This window comes from Rhinatrema bivittatum, chromosome 4 (assembly GCF_901001135.1).
Source record: "Rhinatrema bivittatum chromosome 4, aRhiBiv1.1, whole genome shotgun sequence".
NCBI lineage: Eukaryota > Metazoa > Chordata > Amphibia > Gymnophiona > Rhinatrematidae > Rhinatrema > Rhinatrema bivittatum.
Genome location: NC_042618.1, coordinates 426,946,183 through 426,965,491, shown reverse-complemented (window position 1 = coordinate 426,965,491; position 19,309 = coordinate 426,946,183). Strand labels below are relative to the sequence as shown.

The 19,309-nt window shown below is 43.1% G+C and overlaps 1 protein-coding gene across 1 annotated transcript in view; it reads right to left on the bottom strand.

Moving 5' to 3' along the window:
- LOC115089431 (methyl-CpG-binding domain protein 4-like) overlaps positions 1–19,309 on the bottom strand; it is a 41,002-nt gene that overhangs the window by 17,485 nt on the left and 4,208 nt on the right. Inside the window, exons 2-3 of the mRNA XM_029597524.1 lie at positions 3,782–4,234; positions 565–636 (exon numbers count right to left, since the gene is read on the bottom strand). Of these exons, the coding sequence (XP_029453384.1) occupies positions 565–636; positions 3,782–4,234 (525 nt within the window). The remainder of the gene's footprint in view (positions 1–564; positions 637–3,781; positions 4,235–19,309) is intronic.

The following is a 19,309-nucleotide window of genomic DNA, read 5'->3' as shown; positions in this document are numbered from 1 at the left end:
ATCCAGGAATTTGGATAGATCTGGGTATGAACAGGAATTGAGATTTTAAGGTTGTTGATGTAAACTGTTTTGAATTTGTTGTATGCTTTTTATTTTGTCTTATTTCTATAATTTTTAGTACTGCAATTTGTGCTTTTTCTAATTATTTTTTTATTAGGTTGCTGTAAATCTATTTTGATTAGTGCTTTAAATCACTTCGAGCTAATTTTGGAAAAGCAGTCTCAATTTAATGTAAATAAACAAATACTGTATATGGCTAAAATAAAACTATCACTTGTTGCTGAAGTTGCATAACATTTATTTATTTATGTATAACTTTTATATACTGGACAAAGATTGAGTTATTCCCTTTACCAGTGTCACAAAGATAACTTCTAAATAAGTTATGTCATCAAACTCTTTGAGGAAATCATGGGCTAAAAATTATGTGTTAACCACAGTTTACCACACAAACTGCAATACAACCCAGAACTAAAAAAAATTTGAATTTTATAGCAATGCACATGACTATGTAACCAATCTTGAGTACCTCCCAACACACAGCATCTGAGAAGATGTTTTTACCTTCTTTAATGGATCTGCTGGAAAAGTATGGGCTGGTTTTTCTCTTTTCTGCCTGTGCTTTCAGGAAAGAATCTGTCAAAACAGCAAATAAACAAACTATGAAATAACTGGCTACAAAAAGAACATGAGCAGGAAAACAGAACAAAGTTAGGTCTTATCCTTCATCCAGGCCCCTTCTTTCTTGAACTGTGAAGTGGGTCAGAAAACAGAGGAGCAGTTCTATCCAAACACTGGGTCTATCCTTGAGTCCACTCTGGATATGTTAACCCCAATGGTCATATTAATCCAGCAGCTGCCAGATAAAGTTACCTGGACAACCTTGGATAACTTTATCCAGATATTCAACCCAGATCTCCGCCAGTTGAATATCCAGTCTAAAGATAACGTTAACTTTAGGACAGCTGTTTATCCTGACAGTTATGCGGGCTGTTGAATATTAGAACTGCTTCCTTTTGTTTGGGTAAATTTTGCATGGACACAATTTTGCTAGTGACTAGGCGGGGAAAGGAGATACAAAATGTCGAGGTTTGTCCATGGCTAACTCCAAAAACTGGCCAGACACAACCTTTGAAGGCAGGCCTCCTTGATCATTGTGCAGCAAAGCTCCTTAAACTGTGCTGAAATTCATCGCAGTTTTTTAAAAATCTGCATAGTAAAAAAAAATGTAATTTCAGGTGCAATAAGCAAATGGTTTGCTAATGTATCGGGACTTAAAAGCATGCAAACGAGTTAAAATGTGTGCTCAGCCTTTTGCATAGGCTGAGGTTACATTTTAACTCCAGCAAGAAAAAGGAATCTCTTGCACTCATGATTTGTGCACTCAAAAAACAAGCACTTATGTGCAAATAAAATATGATTTATGCACACAAAAATGCTTTCAGCACAGAAAGCATTTTTGGATGCATAAATCAATCAATAAATATGTGCAGAAAACATGCTCTTTGTGCACAAAGCATGTTTTAGGCACATAAAATCCTGACTGCAGGTCCCGGCATCAGAATTCCAGATTTCGCCCATAGACTAACATTAGCCCTGGAAACTATGCCACCTCTGACTAGGAGTTAAATTTCCAGCACTGAGAAAACATGAGGTAAGCCACCTCTCAGCATGGGGAGGGACAGGGGAAGAAAGGAGGGCTAATAGCTAATGCCTTTATTACCAATGAAGTTAATTCGAGGAGTGCTAACCTGTACGCACACTGTTGTGCACAAAATTCCTTCTCTACTGGCAGTAAAATCTGCACACAAAAATGTGCACACAACTATAGGCAAAACTGTGTGCTCTGCCAAGCACATCTTATTACGTGATATTCAGAGGACTATTTTCAAGAACTTGCAAGCTGATTTTCAAAGGGAAATTCCTTGCAAAGTTTCCTTTTAAGGGAACAAAAGTACCTGTTGTGAAGTTAAAAATAAACTTCCCATGCATACTTTTCTAAGATAACCCCAGTGTTTTTCAAATAACTTTTTCCACAGGTAAGCAGCCATTTACCCACAGAAATTCCTTTAATAAATTGGCCCCATAAGAAATGCTTGCTGAGAAGACCCAGGAGGAATCTGAGGTCCAGTGCCTCTTGTGCACTACTCTGGTACTAGAGGGGATTTGAACTCCAAGCAGTTTCTTCCTCCACAGGATGCAGAGTGCAGTTTAACAAAATTATCTTCTCTGTGTCCTGGTCCCTCTGACATGCTCCAAAAACTGTATTTGTGCCAACTTAAAGCACAGAAACATGATGGCAGAAGACGACTATATGGCCCATCTAATCTGCCCTTCCAATTGGTCAGCTTTATGAACCCTACCACTTCCTCAGAGAGCCTCTGCGTTTATCCCAGTACATTTACTGACTGATTATATTTACTTAGGGTCTACTCTTGGTATCTTACCAAAACTGTCCCTTAACAATATTCATTGAACACAAAATACAATGAAAATGATTTCCTTCCTGTATGCTGACTCCCCTTAAAAAAAAAAAAAAAAGGGCAGTTTTCAGACTGCTGATGTACACAGGTCTGAGAACCGCTCTCAAATGTAGCAAACAAGAAACCAGATGAAGCAGAGAACAGCTGACTACAGAAAGCACAGCAAGACTAAAAGAAAACAAAACAAACGAGGAGACACACGTCATAAGAGAGATGAAATGGGAAGGCAAAGGGTTTACAGAGAGTTGAAGACTGGCTGAAAGAGGAGACAGAGACAATGAAGATCACACTCAGGAACAGAGTTGCATGTTGCAAAACTCATTTACACACATTGTCTAAATGGTGTTCTTACCCATTATTTTTGATGGTCGCTTATACTAGTATGAGCTTTTTAAGGCTGCTGCCTTTTCCCATAAATTACCTTGCACAAAGATATCTATATATATACATATACACTGCTAGAGCTACGTTTAAAGCAGTTATTTGTAATCTGCTAAATCAGGGGTGGCCAACTCCAGTCCTGAAGAGCCACAAACAGGCCGAGTTTTCAGGATATCCGCAACGAACATGCATTAGCTAGATTTGTATGCACCTCCTCCATTGCATGCAAATGTATCTCATGCATATTCATTATGAACAGCCTAAAAAACAGAGCCGTTTGTGGTTGTTGAGAACTGAAGTAGCCATCCTGTACTAATTCAACATGATATGTTGCCAGCATCAAAGCACACCTTTGCAAAGGGTATAATTGTATTTATGGTCTACAGTAAGTAAGCAGCAAGTGGGGAAAACAGGCAGACTGGTTAAGCCTGGGGATACCTATCTGTCCTCGGCACCTCTGTTTCTATATAAATGCCTGTGGCAGAAACATTACTGTGTGCAAAATATACCCAACACTTGAAAGAGGGCAGGTTTTTAATTAAAAACAAACAGTGTTGTATAGCTGGATGTGAACCATTACCTTTCTTCTTGCTGGTTTACAGCAGAAGAATTCAGAACTCGCTAATCTCTCCCTTGCTTCCACTAGTATTATGATACCCAGTATATAAAAAAGAATGAGAGAGGGAGAACTCGTGGATTCCGAGATAGTGTCCATTTATCGGCTGTGAGCTAGGCCTGGTGGAGTGAGGCACCTGAAGTTAAAAGGGAATCAGTGACACAAGTGGGGGAAAAAGACCAAGCCTAATTCCCTCATCGTTCCACTTCTACTGACAAAGCTGAAGAACATATTACATCATCCATAGTCCTAGAAATGTGTCCTACAATTTGAAACCACTATTCTGGTTTTCCTGGCATACCTTTCTGCGGTTTCAAGGAGGTGAATACTTTATGATCGCAACACTGAGCAGCATTAACGCCCTGTTGATCTGTTTCACGGTCAGAGACGGAAAGTTTGGGGTCCAGCTTGAGCTGCTCCTCGGGTCTCCTAACTTCTCTATCTGCCACGTGCTGATCGGAATCCTCTCCTATACACTGCAGCTCTCCCACAGCTTCTGACACTTCAGTGGAGACTGCAGAGAAAACTTCTCTACCACACGCTTCCGTTTCCGACTCTGGAGCAAGTGCTGCAGTCTCTGAAAGCTTCTTCCCTTTCTTGCCTTTAGTGTGGAAACTTTTAACTTTCTTGGTCTGGCGCTTTTCATGTTGGATGGCTTCAGCTGCTTGTTTACTAGAAGAAGATGCTTTCTTTTGTCGTTTCCTTTGCTCATGGTCTGAACTGTTGTTTTCCGATCCCTTTTCCCGTTTTCTCGCTTGGAGCCTTCCTCCTCACCGCTCCTTTCTTTCTGGTCTTTGCTGAGTGACAGTCCTTTGCACTCCAGTCTAGGCCTTTCACTGTCTCTTCAGGCCCACAGTGGGAATCCTTTGCACTCCAGTCTAGGCCTTTCACTGTCTCTTCAGGTGCACACTGGGAATCCTTGTTGGATGGCTCATGGTTGGACAGGGAGACTGCATCATTCTTCGGCACGGAAGATGCGCTTTCTTCTTCCTCACTTTTCACAGAGAGTCTTTGTTTTTTCTGGCGATAATCAGAGCTGCACTGAAATCTTTTTTCGGTTGTCTCTGTGGGGATTTCATGGGGCTTTGCCTTCAATTTTCTTTGGGCACAAACAGTAAAATCAAAATCCTCTGGTTGAAGACTAATCCCTTTGGTTTTATAAAGGTACTTCACCAAGCCACATTTGGATCTGAATATTTTTCCTTGTGGGCTGGGGAAATAAAGTAAAAGCAACTTAGCACAGACTCGTTATGACACACTTTATGAAAACTAAGCAATTAGAATTAATTGTGAAAAATCTTTATGGTAAATCTGTAAAATTAAATATCCTTCTGTGAGAAAACAAGTAATATGAATGCGTAACAAGCCTTTGGTAATAGTGTGGTTTATTAGTCAGCACACCACGTACAACTCTGCGAAGATTCAGTGATCAGATTACAATGACTCTGACCCAACAGCACAGCCAATTTAGGTTACATCACAGAGGTTTAATAACTTATTAAAGGCAGGCCACGCTACATTGTGGAAGTGACTGGTTTCACACTGCTACCCTTGTTACGTGCCCATCCGCGCCCGGGCCTGCTCACCTCGTTTGCTCCTCTGCAGGTCACGGGTCGGCCTCCCCAGCAGCAGCCGTGAGCTCCTCCAGGCCTCGGCGTCCCGCGGCAGCGGTCGCCGGGCCTTCCACTACACACCAGGCCTCACGCCGGAGTTTGGCATCTCCAGGGGCGTTGGCCACGCCCCTGCGCGCGCTCCGCCCAGTCTCTTGTAGGGCCAGGGGCGGGTCCTAGCTCCGTGGCGTGCCCTGATTGAATGCCCAATATAAGGAAGTTCCTGCCTGCACTTCCTTGCCTTGGCAATCGGGTCGGCACTGTAAGTGTACTAGTTTGCCTCCGCGTTCACAGTCTTGTTCCAGCCTCGTTCCAGCGTCCTTCTGTCTCGTCTCCCCAGGTAATAACCTCGGACTATCTCCCTGGTACTGACCTCAGCCTGTTCCTTGACCATTCTGTCTGCTGCCTGGATCCTGATCTCTGCCTGCCTTGTGACCTCGTCTGACCTCCGGAACCTGACCCCTGCCTCGTTGATTACTCCTCGAACTGATCCTCGGATTCTGACCTCGGCTGCCATTGCCACGTCCTCTGATTCTGGCTCTATCCCTTGCCTTGTTATTGCCTACGCTGTTCTGGTCTTCCTTGCTCCATCAGACCTACAGCCTCGAGTCCGACCGCGCTCCCTTGTTGTCTGTGGGCATGCCTGTCTACTACTTCTCCAGGAGACCCTGCGAGGCCCACCTAAGTCCAAGCGGCCCGGGTCCCAACGGGCTCCCACCTGGGGGGGACCGTGGGTTTCCAGTGGTGACGCTCATCCTAGCCTCTGTATTCTCCAGTGCTAGAGACAAAGTTCCTGGATGTAATAAATGATTGCTTCATGGAGCAATTGGTTCAGGAACCAACAAGAGATTTAGATTTAATTCTTAGTGGAACGCAGGATTTGGTGACAGAGGTAACGGTGGTGGGGCCACTTAGCAACAGTGATCATAACATGATCAAATTTAAACTAATAACTGGAAGGGGGACAATAAGTAAATCTGCAGCTCTAACATTAAACTTTCAAAAGGGAAACTTTGATAAAATGAGGAAAATAGTTAGAAAAAATTGAAAGGTGCAGTGCAAAGGTAAAAAGTGTTCAACAGGCTTGGACATTGTTTAAAAATACAATCCTAGAGGCGCAGTCCATATGTATTCCACGCATTAAGAAAGGTGGAAGGAAGGCAAAACGATTACCATCATGGTTAAAAGGTGAGGTGAAAGAAGCTATTTTAGCCAAAAAAACATCCTTCAAAAATTGGAAGAAGGATCCATCTGAAGAAAATAGGATAAAACATAAGCATTGTCAAGTTAAGTGTAAAACATTGATAAGACAGGCGAAGAGAGAATTTGAAATGAAATTGGCCATAGAGGCAAAAACTCATAATAAAAACTTTTTTAAATATATCCAAAGCAAGAAACGTGTGAGGGAGTAGGTTGGACCATTAGATGACCGAGGGGTTAAAGGAGCTCTTAGGGAAGATAAGGCCATTGCAGAAAGACTAAATGAATTCTTTGCTTCCGTGTTTACTAATGAGGATGTTGGGGAGATACCAGTTCCGGAAATGGTTTTCAGGGGTGATGAGTCAGACGAACTGAACAAAATTACTGTGAACCTGGAAGATGTAGTAGGCCAGATTGACAAACTAAAGAGTAGCAAATCACCTGGACCGGATAGATGTGAATCAGTTATTTACTCTTTCGGATAGTAGAAAGACTAGGGGGCACTCCATGAAGTTAGCATGGGGCACATTTAAAACTAATCGGAGAAAGTTCTTTTTTACTCAACGCACAATTAAACTCTGGAATTTGTTGCCAGAGGATGTGGTTAGTGCAGTTAGTAAAGCTGTGTTTAAAAAAGGATTGGATAAGTTCTTGGAGGAGAAGTCCATTTCCTGCTATTAAGTTCACTTAGAGAATAGCCACTGCCATTAGCAATGTTAACATGGAATAGACTTAGTTTTTAGGTACTTGCCAGGTTCTTATGGCCTCAATTGGCCACTGTTGGAAACAGGATGCTGGGCTTGATGGACCCTTGGTCTGACCCAGTATGGCATTTTCTTATGTTCTTAATACTGTGTACAATTCTGGTCGCCGCATCTCAAAAAAAGATATAGTTGCGATGGAGAAGGTACAGAGAAGGGCAACCAAAATGATAAGGGGATGGAACAGCTCCCCTATGAGGAAAGGCTGAAGAGGTTAGGGCTGTTCAGCTTGGAGAAGAGACGGCTGAGGGGGATATGATAGAGATCTTTAAGATCATGAGAGGTCTTAACCGAGTCACATCTACTCGTTCATTTACACTTTCGAATAATAGAAGGACTAAGGGGCATTCCATGAAGTTAGCAAGTAGCACATTTAAGACTAATCGGAGAAAATTCTTTTTCACTCAACGCACAATAAAGCTCTGGAATTTGTTGCCAGAGGATGTGGTTAGTGTAGTTAGTGTAGCTGGGTTCAAAAAAGGTTTGGATAAGTTCTTGGAGGAGAAGTCCATTAACGGCTATTAATCAAGTTTACTTAGGGAATAGCCACTGCTATTAATTGCATCAGTAGCATGGGATCTTCTTAGTGTTTGGCTAATTGCCAGGTTCTTGTGGCCTGGTTTGGCTTCTGTTGGAAATGGGATGCTGGGCTTGATGGACCATTGGTCTGACCCAGCATGGCAATTTCTTATGTTCCTACCAGGGAGCTGTTCTCCACTGCTCCAGGAAAAGGGTCCACCCTCGAGCGCAACAACCCTGCCAGCTCCATGAATTACACTACCATAGACAATATATTACTTTTATTCTCATAAATACATAACTGTATAAAGAACTTGCCTGATAAAACAAACATCATATCTTCCTGCTGTCCTGCCTGATTGCCTTTGTTTTACGGTCTTTGACCATCCATCCAGACTAGCTCTGCAGCTGTCAAAATCTTGTCCTTCTGCGGCATTCTTTTCTTTATCATTAGCATCACAGTCCATAGTCTCAGGCCTTTCTGGATGGGAACTAAAACATTTCCTGCTTTCCGTCATTATCTGTTTTTCAGTTTTTTCACTGTGCTACCATCCTCACTGGAACAGAATAAAAATGAATACAAAAACAAAATACATTAGAAAATGTAAGAAATGTAAGCAAATGTATAACTAAAAGCAAAATAAATAAAATGTAACTTATTTAACACACAATAAAAGCAAGTAGAACATTAAAATAAATTAAGCAAGTGAGGAAGAAAAATTAGGCAAAAATCTGACAAAGAAGGTAATAATTTTCACTAATTTTTTAAAATCCAAATAATTCAGCACTAAGCAAATTTCAGAAGGTAAGCGGTTCCCAAGATAAGGAACAATGGAAGAAAATGCATGCTTCTGTTTATTTGTAAATCTAAATGCCTTGACAGAAGGCTCAACCAGGAGTACGGTCTGTGAAGAACATAATAGTCAACCACCTAGTCTCTTAGATATTTTGTTCCTGTACCATGGACAGATTTAAAACCCAGATAAATAATCTTAAACTGTAGGCAGAACTCTGTTGGGAGCCAGTGCAACTTTTCCAGCACTGGCAACATCCTTTTCCTGTACTCAGCCTATTACAATATGGGTGCATTTTGAACTGCAAACATCTAATATATTTTTTAGGTAAACTGATCAACATGGAATTACAATAATCAAATCTTGTCATATTGTAGTATTCTATGTTCTATAGCTGGACATAGAAATTCAGTGGATTTGCTAGGGAGTTGATAAAAGAATTGTTTTGAAACCATAACACAAAATTTGTAATTGATACAGAGGGTATTAAAACTTATTTGTACATCTGGAGGATAAGTTTCAGAAGCCATTTACCTGGGTAAATCAGCTGTTTGAAAATTGCCCAAGCTTTGCCTAGGCAGAAGTACACACACAGAATCCTGAGGGAGAGTTCAGAGCAGAAAAGGATCGGTGAGTATCGCTTTACAGGGTAATTTTGGGCCTTAAAGTTTGGGGGAGAGAGAGATTGTGGTGGTAAGCTGTTTAGTTTGTGTGCGTCATTAAAAAGGAAAAGTAGGTAATTCTAAAGATGTGTGCCTGATAAAAAGAAAAGAAAGGTGAATGAAGTATGATGATTTGATTAGGTGTCAAAGTTAAGCAGGAACAATAATAGAGGGTCACTCTGGCAAACTAATTGACAAGTGAATCAAAGGAATTTGTTAATATTTGCTTTCGAAGCTCAAGATATATAGCAGGGAAAGAACTCAGTAACTCTCAATCCTGAGGGAGCATTGAGAGCAGAAGATGATTTTGCTGGTGGCAGAAGAGGATCGGTGAGTATCACTTTACTGAGTAATTTTGGGACTTAAAGTTTAGGGGAAATTGAGATTGTGGTGCGGTGAATGTGATAACATGCCCGCAGAGATCCACTGTCCCCCCCCCACAAGCACATTAGCAGAAGCATGGCAGCACAGTGATGATGTGCCCAGGGTAATTCCCCCCTCCCGTGGGCATAAGCAGAACCTGCTCCTCCTCCTCCAACCCCCCCACTACGTGAAGGTGACTATAAATCATAAGTTCCCAGGTATGGAGAGTGGAGGATTTTTAGCCTTATTAGTTGTAATTATTGAGTGTTATTTTTATTTATTTAGATTTATATTCCGCTTTTCACACTTTTTATGCACTTCAAAGTGGATTACATTCAGGTACTGTAGGTATTTCCCCATCCCCAGAGGGCTTACAATCTAAGTTTGTACCTGAGGCAATGTAGGGTAAAGTGACTTGCCCAAGATCACAAGGAGCGACAGCGGGACTTGAACCCTGGTCTCCTGGTTCGTAGCCCACTGCTCTAACCACTAGGTTACTCCTCCACGCCATTTGATGTGTCTGCTCTGGGGACCTGCTCCCTGTCCACGCGCAAGTCCCCAGAGTCTCAATGCGTGGATGAAATGATGGTGCAAGGAAGAGGGATTCAGTTTTGTAAGAAACTGGGGAACCTTTTGGGGAAGGGGGAGTCTTTTCTGAAGGAATGGGTTCCACATTAACCAGGGTCGAACCAGGATCTTGGCGCCAACCTTTAAAAAAGGAGATAGAGCAGCTTTTAAATTAGAACAAAGCGGAAAGCCGAAGGTCACTCAGCAGTGCACGGTTCGGAGGGAGGTATCTTCAAAGGATACTAATGAAGCATTAGATTTAGGGCATCCCAACAGAGAGATTCCAATAATAAGAAAAGTAGTCCAAATGCCTAAAATTAAAACTCACCTGAAAAGCAAAACATAAATACAAACAAAAAACACACTTTGAAATGTTTGTATGCTAATACCAGAAGTCTAAGAAGTAAGATGGGAAAATTAGAATGTATAGCAGTGAATGATGTCATAGACTTAATTGGCATATCAAAGATATGGAGGAAAGAGGATAACCATTGGGATAGTGCTATACTGGGGTACAAATTATATTGCAATGACAGAGAAGCATCTTGGAAGCAGGGTGGCGCTTTATGTCCGGGATGGCATAGACTCCAACAGGATAAAGATCGTGCATGAGACTAAACACACAATCAAATCTTTATGGGTAGAAATCCCTTGTGTGTTGGGGAAGAGAAAAGTGATAGGAGTATACTACCATCCTCCTGGCCAAAATGGTGAGATGGACAGTGAAATGTTAAGAGAAATTAGGGAAGCTAACCAAACTGGTAGTGCAGTAATAAAGGGAGATTTCAATTACCCCTGTATTGACTGGGTAAGTGAAACATCAGGACATGCTAGAGAGATAAAGTTCCTGTATGGAATAAAAGACAGTTTTATGGAGCAATTGGTTCAGAAACGGACGAGAGAGAGAGAGCAATTTTAGATCTAATTCTCAGTGGACGCAGGATTTGGTGAGAGAGGTAACGGTGATGATCAAATTTGAATTAATGACTGGAAAGGGGACAGTAAGTAAATCCACAGCTCTAGCGTTAAACTTTCAAAAGGGAAACTTTGAGAAAATGAGAAAAAAAACTGAAAGGTGCAGCTACAAAGGTAAAACGTGTGCAAGAGGCATGGACATTGCTAAAACCTACCTTCCTAGAAGCACAGACCAGATGTATTTCACGCATTAAGAAAGGTGGAAGGAAGGCAAAACGATTACCGGCATAGTTAAAAGTAAGGTGAAAGAGATTATTTTAGCCAAAAGATCTTCATTCAAAAAGTGGAAGAAGGATCCATCAGAAGAAATTAGGATAAAACTTAAGCATTGGCAAGTTAAATGTAAGACATTGATAAGACAGGCTAAGAGAGAATTTGAAAAGAAGTTGGCCATAGAAGCAAAAACTCACAATAAAAACATTTTAAAATATATCTGAAGCAGAAAGGCTGTGAGGGATGTTAAGCGCACTCTACGCTTATGGCCAGGGACACAAGAACACTTAGTCTCAGTAGAAAGTATAATTTCTTTTTATTAATCAGTATAAGTATTCTCAGGAGATGCTGGGTACTGGATGCCCTTTGTCTGACAAACTGACCAGCATCTCACTGTATACAGGAAGTGACCCTTCTTTTATAGATAACATTTAATACTGGAAAAGGATAGAAGGTTCTAGAGATTTGCATGACTGCCCAAAGGATCATTTACATAAGTTGTAATGTCAACTGCATTATAAGATCATCCCTAACTACCCCTGATTAGTTTCCCCAGGAGGTGGAGCTCATTTACCATGGCTTTCGAGATAGTCCTTGGTTCTGTTAAAATCTTACTGGTCAAGATAATTAACACGTCTGTAGCTGTGTTGATACAAACTCCTGAGAATAGTGCCTGAAGCTCCCCTTTGGTTTCTTCTTTGTGACCCTATGAATAGGCATTACCTTTCTGGTGCCAGCTTGTCCGCTTTTATAGATATCCAGGAACATTCTGCAAGTCATGCTCAGAAAGTCACTTAGAGTTTATTCAGCCCATGCAGGCTAAAGAAAAGCAGAGGCTTCTGGGGATTTCCTTCTTCATGTTGGTTTTCTGTTCAGGCATCCTTCTCAGGGACCATTGGCTGATCAAGGGGTTAAAGGGGCACTTAGGGAAGATAAGGCCATTGCAGAAAGATTAAACGATTTATTTGCTTCAGTGTTTGCTGAAGAGGATGTTTAGGAGAAGGTTTTCATGGGTGATGATTCAGATCAACTGAACAAAATCAGGGTGAACCTGGAAGACGTGGTAGGTCTGATTGACAAACTGAAGAGTAGTAAATCACCTATTTCAATTAACTTGTAACCTTTCATTAAAATCATCCAATGTACCTGAAGATTGGAAGATGGCCAATGTAACCCCTATATTTAAAAAGGGATCCAGGGGTGATCTGGGAAACTATAGACCGGTGAGCCTATCTTCAGTGCCGGGAAAAATCGTGGAAACTGTTATAAAGAATAAAATCACAAAACATTTAGATAGACATAGTTTGATGGGACACAGCCAACATGGATTTACCCAAGGGAAGTCTTGCCTCACAAATCTACATTTTTTTTTAAGGGGCGAATAAACATGTGGACAAAGGTGAACCGGTAGATGTGGTATATTTGGATTTTCAGAAGGCGTTTGACAAAATCCCGCATGAGAAGCTTCTAAGAAGACTAAAATATTGTGGGATAGGAGGCGATATCCTTTTGTGGATTGCAAATTGGTTAAAAGACAGTAAACAGAGAGTAGGATTAAATGGTCAGTTTCACTGGTAAACAAATTTCTGGGAACATTTTGTTTCCTCCACAACCTTCGGTGAAACAAGTAGATTTTAACAAGCTGAACACAAATATGCATTTATTATGTCTGTTTCATGTACCATTTGCCAGAAAAGTGCGATATCATTAAGCATTGTTATGTGTCTGTAGCGGCATAAGCTATAATGGCAATGTTGGCACCAGAAAACAAAACTAAGAATGTTTTGCCGCAGATTTTCGTTTGTAATCACTGTTTGACGCTGCGCAGATGAGAGTCCAACAATAGTCATCAAGCATGGAGGGGTTCCACTTGCCTTGATGCTGTTTCTCCATTTTGACAATGTCTTGATGAAACCTTTCACCATATTCGTCACAGTGCCAAGGTTGTCTGGGAAGAAGTCCAAGTGGGAATGAAGAAAATGTATCTTCAATGACAAGTTGCACTTCATCAATTTGTATGCCTGAAGCAGATTTTCAACCTGTTCGACATAGACTGCTGCCTTATAGTTACCTAGAAAGTTACAAATGACATACTTGAAGGCTGTCCACGCAACACGTTCTGTACCTTGCAGAAGACCATCAAAGTGGTTGTCCTTCATCACAGCTCGGATTTGTGGGCCAACGAAAACACCTTCTTTTATCTTGGCGTCACTTATGAGTGGAAACATTTGCCACAAATAATCAAAGGCTTTACTTTGCTTGTTCATTGCCTTAACAAAAGTTTTTCATCAGCCCAAGTTTAATGTGCAAAGGTGGAAGAAATATCTTACTTGGATCCACCAATGGTCGTGCGCAACATTCTTCTGCCCTGGAACCAACTTCTTGCGGAGAGGCCAGACTTTTCTGACGTAATGCGGATCTCTTGCTCAACTGCCTGACTCACAAAGGAAGCAACAATACTTGGTGTAACCAAGCTGCAGACCCAATAGAATTGCAACTACCTTGAGACCACCACACAAATTCCAGTTGTTCCTAGAGTACTCAATGTGGTTCAGCAGTAGCTGCATGTTCTCATACATTTCTTTCATATGAACGGCATGTCTGACAGGTATTGATGGGTAGATATTGCCATTGTGCAGCAAAACAGCCTTCAAACTTAAAATTGATGAATCAATAAACAGTCGCCATTCTGTTAGGTCGTGGTCACATCAGAGAGCACAAAACAATCCATTGATGTCACAGCAAAAAGTCAGACTGTCTACTTGTTTGAAATATTTTGTCAAATCTTCATGACGGCTGCGAAATACTGAAATTTTCATATCAGATGACAAAAGATTCCATCCTTGCAACCTTGACCCAAGCAGCTCTGCCTGACTCTTCGATAAAGCCAAATCTCTGACCAGATCGTTCAGCTCTGACAGATATTAAATGAGGATCGCTGGATGTTGATGGCACAAAATCAGGATCAGCCACAGCTTCCATCTGTGACGACTTGCCTACCTCCTCCTCATCAAGTGTCCACACCTCTGGCGGTTTTGGAACAGGAAGACTGTCGTCATCCAGCACTGGTCTCATTGCCGATGCAAGGTTAGGGTACTCAATAAACTTCCTGTTCTTTCATGAGTATCCTGACGCATTCGTCATGCAGACGTAACAGTCAGTTATATGATCTTTCTGTTCCCTCCATATCATTGGGATGGCAAATGGCATGGATGGTCGCACACCTTTCAGCCAAGCTTGCAGTCTACTGGCGCAAGATGTGCAACATATATGAGGAGCCCATGCTCTATACTTGTCACCAATTTTGCACCCGAAGTATAACGCGTATGCCTTCTTAATGAGTGCAGTCTGTTGCAACCGTCGGTCTTCGACGGCTTCACCCCGCCTACCTCTCACTACTTATATATTTTTTTTTATTTTTGATTTTTATATACCGATTTTCATGCATTAAATGCATATCAAACCGGTTTACAATGAAACAGTATAAGCAGGAAATAACATTCCTTAGTCTGATACATTGAAACATCTGTAACAAAATAATTGTAAATAAAGCAAGAAGCTGAACAACATTACTAAAAGTTAAATTATTAACTAAAACATACATACAAAGATAGCACAAAGGTTAGCATGAAGGGGAGCACAAAGGAGAAAGCCTGGTGGACCGGCATCGTTTACCGGCTGAAACGCTGAGCGTGGTGACATCATAGTGGGTGGTTCTCATTTTTTCAGTTGTCAATATCTTCCTTGTTTTCCCAGCGATTTTTCTCTTTTTTTGTGACAGGGATTGTTTCTCAAGTGCCCGATGTTGAAGGGCAGCCCCTCAGCCTCGTTGCCTGGTGGATCGGCGTCGTTTACCGGCTGAAACGCTGAGCGTGGTGACATCATAGTGGGCGGTTCTCATTTTTTCTCCTCCCGCTCACCTCGGACTACTGGCTGCTGCGGCGTCTGTTTGCCGTCCTCTCCGGCATCCTCGGACTGGTTTGGTGCTCCCTCCCGCCATACTCCTCCAAAGTACCTTAGGGCGCGCGCGCACGCCACCCTCGTCTTTATTTCCACATTGGCGCAAACCTCAGGGGCGTCCCCCTGATATGACGTCACGCTGCCCAGATATTTAAGCCTACAGTATTTGCTAGCTCATCGAGTTATCAACGGTAACTTTACGGATGGGATTCACTCTCCGTACCGAAGCTGCTCTGCCATTCCAGCGCTATTTGGAACTCTTACACCCTTCGGGGTTGCTAACGGGGTACCCGCTCCTCGGGGGCCTCTTCTGCTTCTTTCAGGTGCTATCAGGAAACCAGTACTCGCTCCTCGAGGGCCCATGTTCCCTGAGTCACTGCCTGCATCTTCAAACCTTTCTATTTGGAAGACTTCACTAACAGTTTCCATCTGTGAGTACAACTACCATCTATTCCACAGTACTGTTTCACTGGAACCAGATACTCGCTCCTCGAGGGCTTGCCCTCTGTTCCGGTGCCAGACCTCTTGTCTTGTGGAATCTCTGTTACTGCTACGTGAGTACAATACAACTGAGTCTCTCTGCTCTAAGGGATCAGGTACTCGCTCCTCGAGGGCCTGCTCTCCCTGTCTCAGAGCTTCCCCTAATTCTACCTGGGACTCTGAATGCTTCTCATTGTGTATTTATTTATTTATTTATTTAGGGCTCTTATATACCGATATTCTTGTAACAAGTTACAAATCAATTTGGTTTCCATTAAACCATAAAACCTGCGCTAACAAGGCATTACATTAAACAAGGAAGCCAAGAACTTGGGTTCATTAACAATGTTAACAGGGTGTACTCATAACACTCAGTCTCTTTCCACTACAGCACAGCCTAGCAGAGGATTCGCTGTTCCAGCATTCTGGGGGGGACCTGCCCAGCCGGGCTCAACATCCACTACTCACTACTGCCACCTCTGGTGGTTTCCAAATTGTTTAATAAAAGATTCAAATCTGTGTTTGTGTGTCCAGAGTCTAGCATGACACTGTGGTCCCTCACAGGACTGCCCCCCGTGGGCTTCGTCAGCTGCCACAGCGTCCAAGGATCCACCCAAACATCAATAACCATAACACAGTCATACTCCTTTTCTGTGCTTTCAGAGTAAACTCACCACAGATGTAACAAAACGTGTCACAGCTATTATGACATTGGCGTGATATTTCATAAAGTATATGAAATTAAATCCACAAGCTTTAAACTCAACAGTTGTAGCGATACGATTCGCTCATTCACACAGACATTGCATAGGAGACTACTTATTGCTGCTGCTTATATAAGGCTGCGTCGTCATGGAAACAAGTTGGAATCTTGCAGCCGAGCTGGGGCTTGCCCGAGCAAGTTCTGGCATGATCAGGCAGTTTCTTGGTGTATTTAAAAAAACAAACAGTCTCTGTTACGTTGCTTATGGCTGTCAAAAATACGACATGAATTTTAAAAATCATAAAAACTACTGTCAAGCAAGAAAATATGGGGTAGATTTTCAGACGAGCGCGAACAGCCTACTTTTGTTTGCGCTCCAGGCGCAAACAAAAGTACGCTGGATTTTAGTAGATACGCGCGTAGTCGCGCGTATCGGCTAAAATCCTGGATCGGCGCGCGCAAGGCTATCGATTTTGTATAGCCTGCGCGCGCCGAGCCGCGCAGCCTACCCCCGTTCCCTCCTAGGCCGCTCCGAAATCGGAGCGGCCTAGAAGGGAACTTTCCTTTGCCCTCCCCTCACCTTCCCCTCCCTTCCCCTACCTAACCCACCCGCCCGGCCCTGTCTAAACCCCCATCCTACCTTTGTCGGGGGATTTACGCCTCCCGGAGGGAGGCGTAAATCCCCGCGCGCCAGCGGGCCTCCTGCGCGCCGGGCCGCGACCTGGGGGCGGGTACGGAGGGCACGGCCACGCCCCTGGGCCGTAGCCACGCCCCCGTACCCGCCCCCAAAACGCTGCCGACACGCCCCCGCAACGCCGCGCGCTCCGGCCCCGCCCCCGACACGCCTCCCGACACGCCCACTCCGAAAACCCCGGGACTTACGCGAGTCCCGGGGTTCTGCGCGCGCCGTGAGCCTATGTAAAATAGGCTCACCGGCGCGCAGGGCCCTGCTCGCGTAAATCCGCCCGGTTTTGGGCGGATTTACGCGAGCAGGGCTCTGAAAATCCGCCCCTATATGTACGCGAGAATATTTTTTAAAATTTCACAATTATTGTAACACAAAATTGGTTGTTTCTCAAAACCTTACATGATGTACAAATTTTGAAGTAATATCTGTGATCAGCATCAAAAAATCTATTTGGAACACCAAAAAGCCTGAAGGAAACAAAAACTTTGTTTACCAGTGTTTCAGAGGAAAAAGATAAACAGTGGAGTGCCTCAGGGATCTGTACTTGGAATGGTGCTTTTTAATATTTTTATAAATGATCTGGAAAGGTGAGTGAGGTGATCAAATTTGCGGATGACACAAAATTATGCAGAGTAGTTAAATCTCAAGCAGATTGTGATAAATTGCAGGAGGAACTTGCAAAATTAGACGACTGGGCTTCCAAATGGCATATGATATTTAACATGGACAAGTGCAAAGTGATGCTTCTAGGGAAAAATAACCCTTGCAGCAGTTACACAATGTTAGGAGTTACCACCCAGGAAAGAGATCTAGGTGTCATAGTGGATAATTCATTGAAATCATTGGCCCAGTATGCTGTGGCGATCAAAAAATCAAACAGAATTGTTGTGCCCGGTCACAGACAGCTGCGACCTCTGTTGCTCACCTCCTTTTTTCCTGTACCAGTAATTCTTGGACAATTGGCGACCTCTGCCTCTGCATGCCGATCTCCTCAGCGTTCCTGGGACGGCATGGGCAATCCCGTCCATCTTGAATCGGGAATTACCTAGGGCACGCGCACGCCAGGCCCCATCTTATACACATCATGGCGGGAACCTCGGGGGCGTCCCCTCCGCATGACGTCATCTGCCTGCGTGTATTTGAGCCAGCCAGTCTGGGCTACCTACGAGTTAGCAAGGACTTCCTTCCTGCTGAATTCCACTCCTTCGGAGATGCTTTACTTCACTACGCTGAACTCATTCCTGATCCAGAGACTTGAACGCTTTAGGTACCTGCTCCTCGGGGGCCTTGTCACGTTCTGGCTATCCGCTCCTCGGAGGGCCTTCCTGCCTGGAATCTCTCTTCATCAGTTTTGGGCTCTGTCTGGTTCAGCCTTGTAGCTTCGCTACCTTCAGCTGATGGAGCCTCCGGTATACCCAGTGTCTCGGGCCACTACCGTGTTCGCCTCAGCAACCTTCCTTGCACACTTCAGAGTGAGTACCATCTGCTATTCAGCTCTGCTGACTTCCTGCTCTACTCTCAACATCCTGTGATTCTCGGCATACCCTGCGCTGTGGGCCACTACCGGATCTATACAGAGAAGTTCCATTGAAGGAGGGATTCCCTGACATACCCCGCTCCACGGACCACTACCGGAGATATCATTGAGCTACCTATTCTCTGGACTGTGTCTCTCTATTCCCTCTTGGTGGGTTTTTTTACATTCCAGTACAATAAAGTCTCTTTGCTGTTGTGTCCATCTCAGCTAAAGGCCACGCCTATCGTGGTGAGTCCCCACAGGGCTCCTCCCTGTGGGTGAAGTCAGCTTTCACCTTGATCAAGGGTCTACAAACATACCAGATTATAACAAGAATGTTAGGAATTATTAAGAAGGGAATGGCAAATAAAACGGAGGATGTCATAATGCCTCTGTATCGCTCCGTGGTGAGACCGCACTTTGAATACTATATGTAATTCTGGTTACCACATCTGAAAAACGAAAAACATCTGAAAAACGAAGCTATTATATGTAATCACTATTGGTTTAACTGTTCTTCATATAATCATGCGTTAATTGTAAAGCATGTTGCTAAATTTTGTGTTCTCTGTAAACCGATGAGATGTTCCCAACGTTCGTCGGTATATAAAAGCCATTAAATAAATAAATAAATAAAAAAGGATACAGCTGCTCTGGAGAAAGGACAGACAAGGGTAAAGGAAAATTGGTTCTTACCTGCTAATTTTCGTTCCTGTAGTACCAAAGGATCAATCCAGACGCTGGGTTGTGTCTCCCTTCCAGCAGATGGAGTCAGAGAAAAAAAGCTGAAAGACACCCCCTCTTACACTGGTGTACCA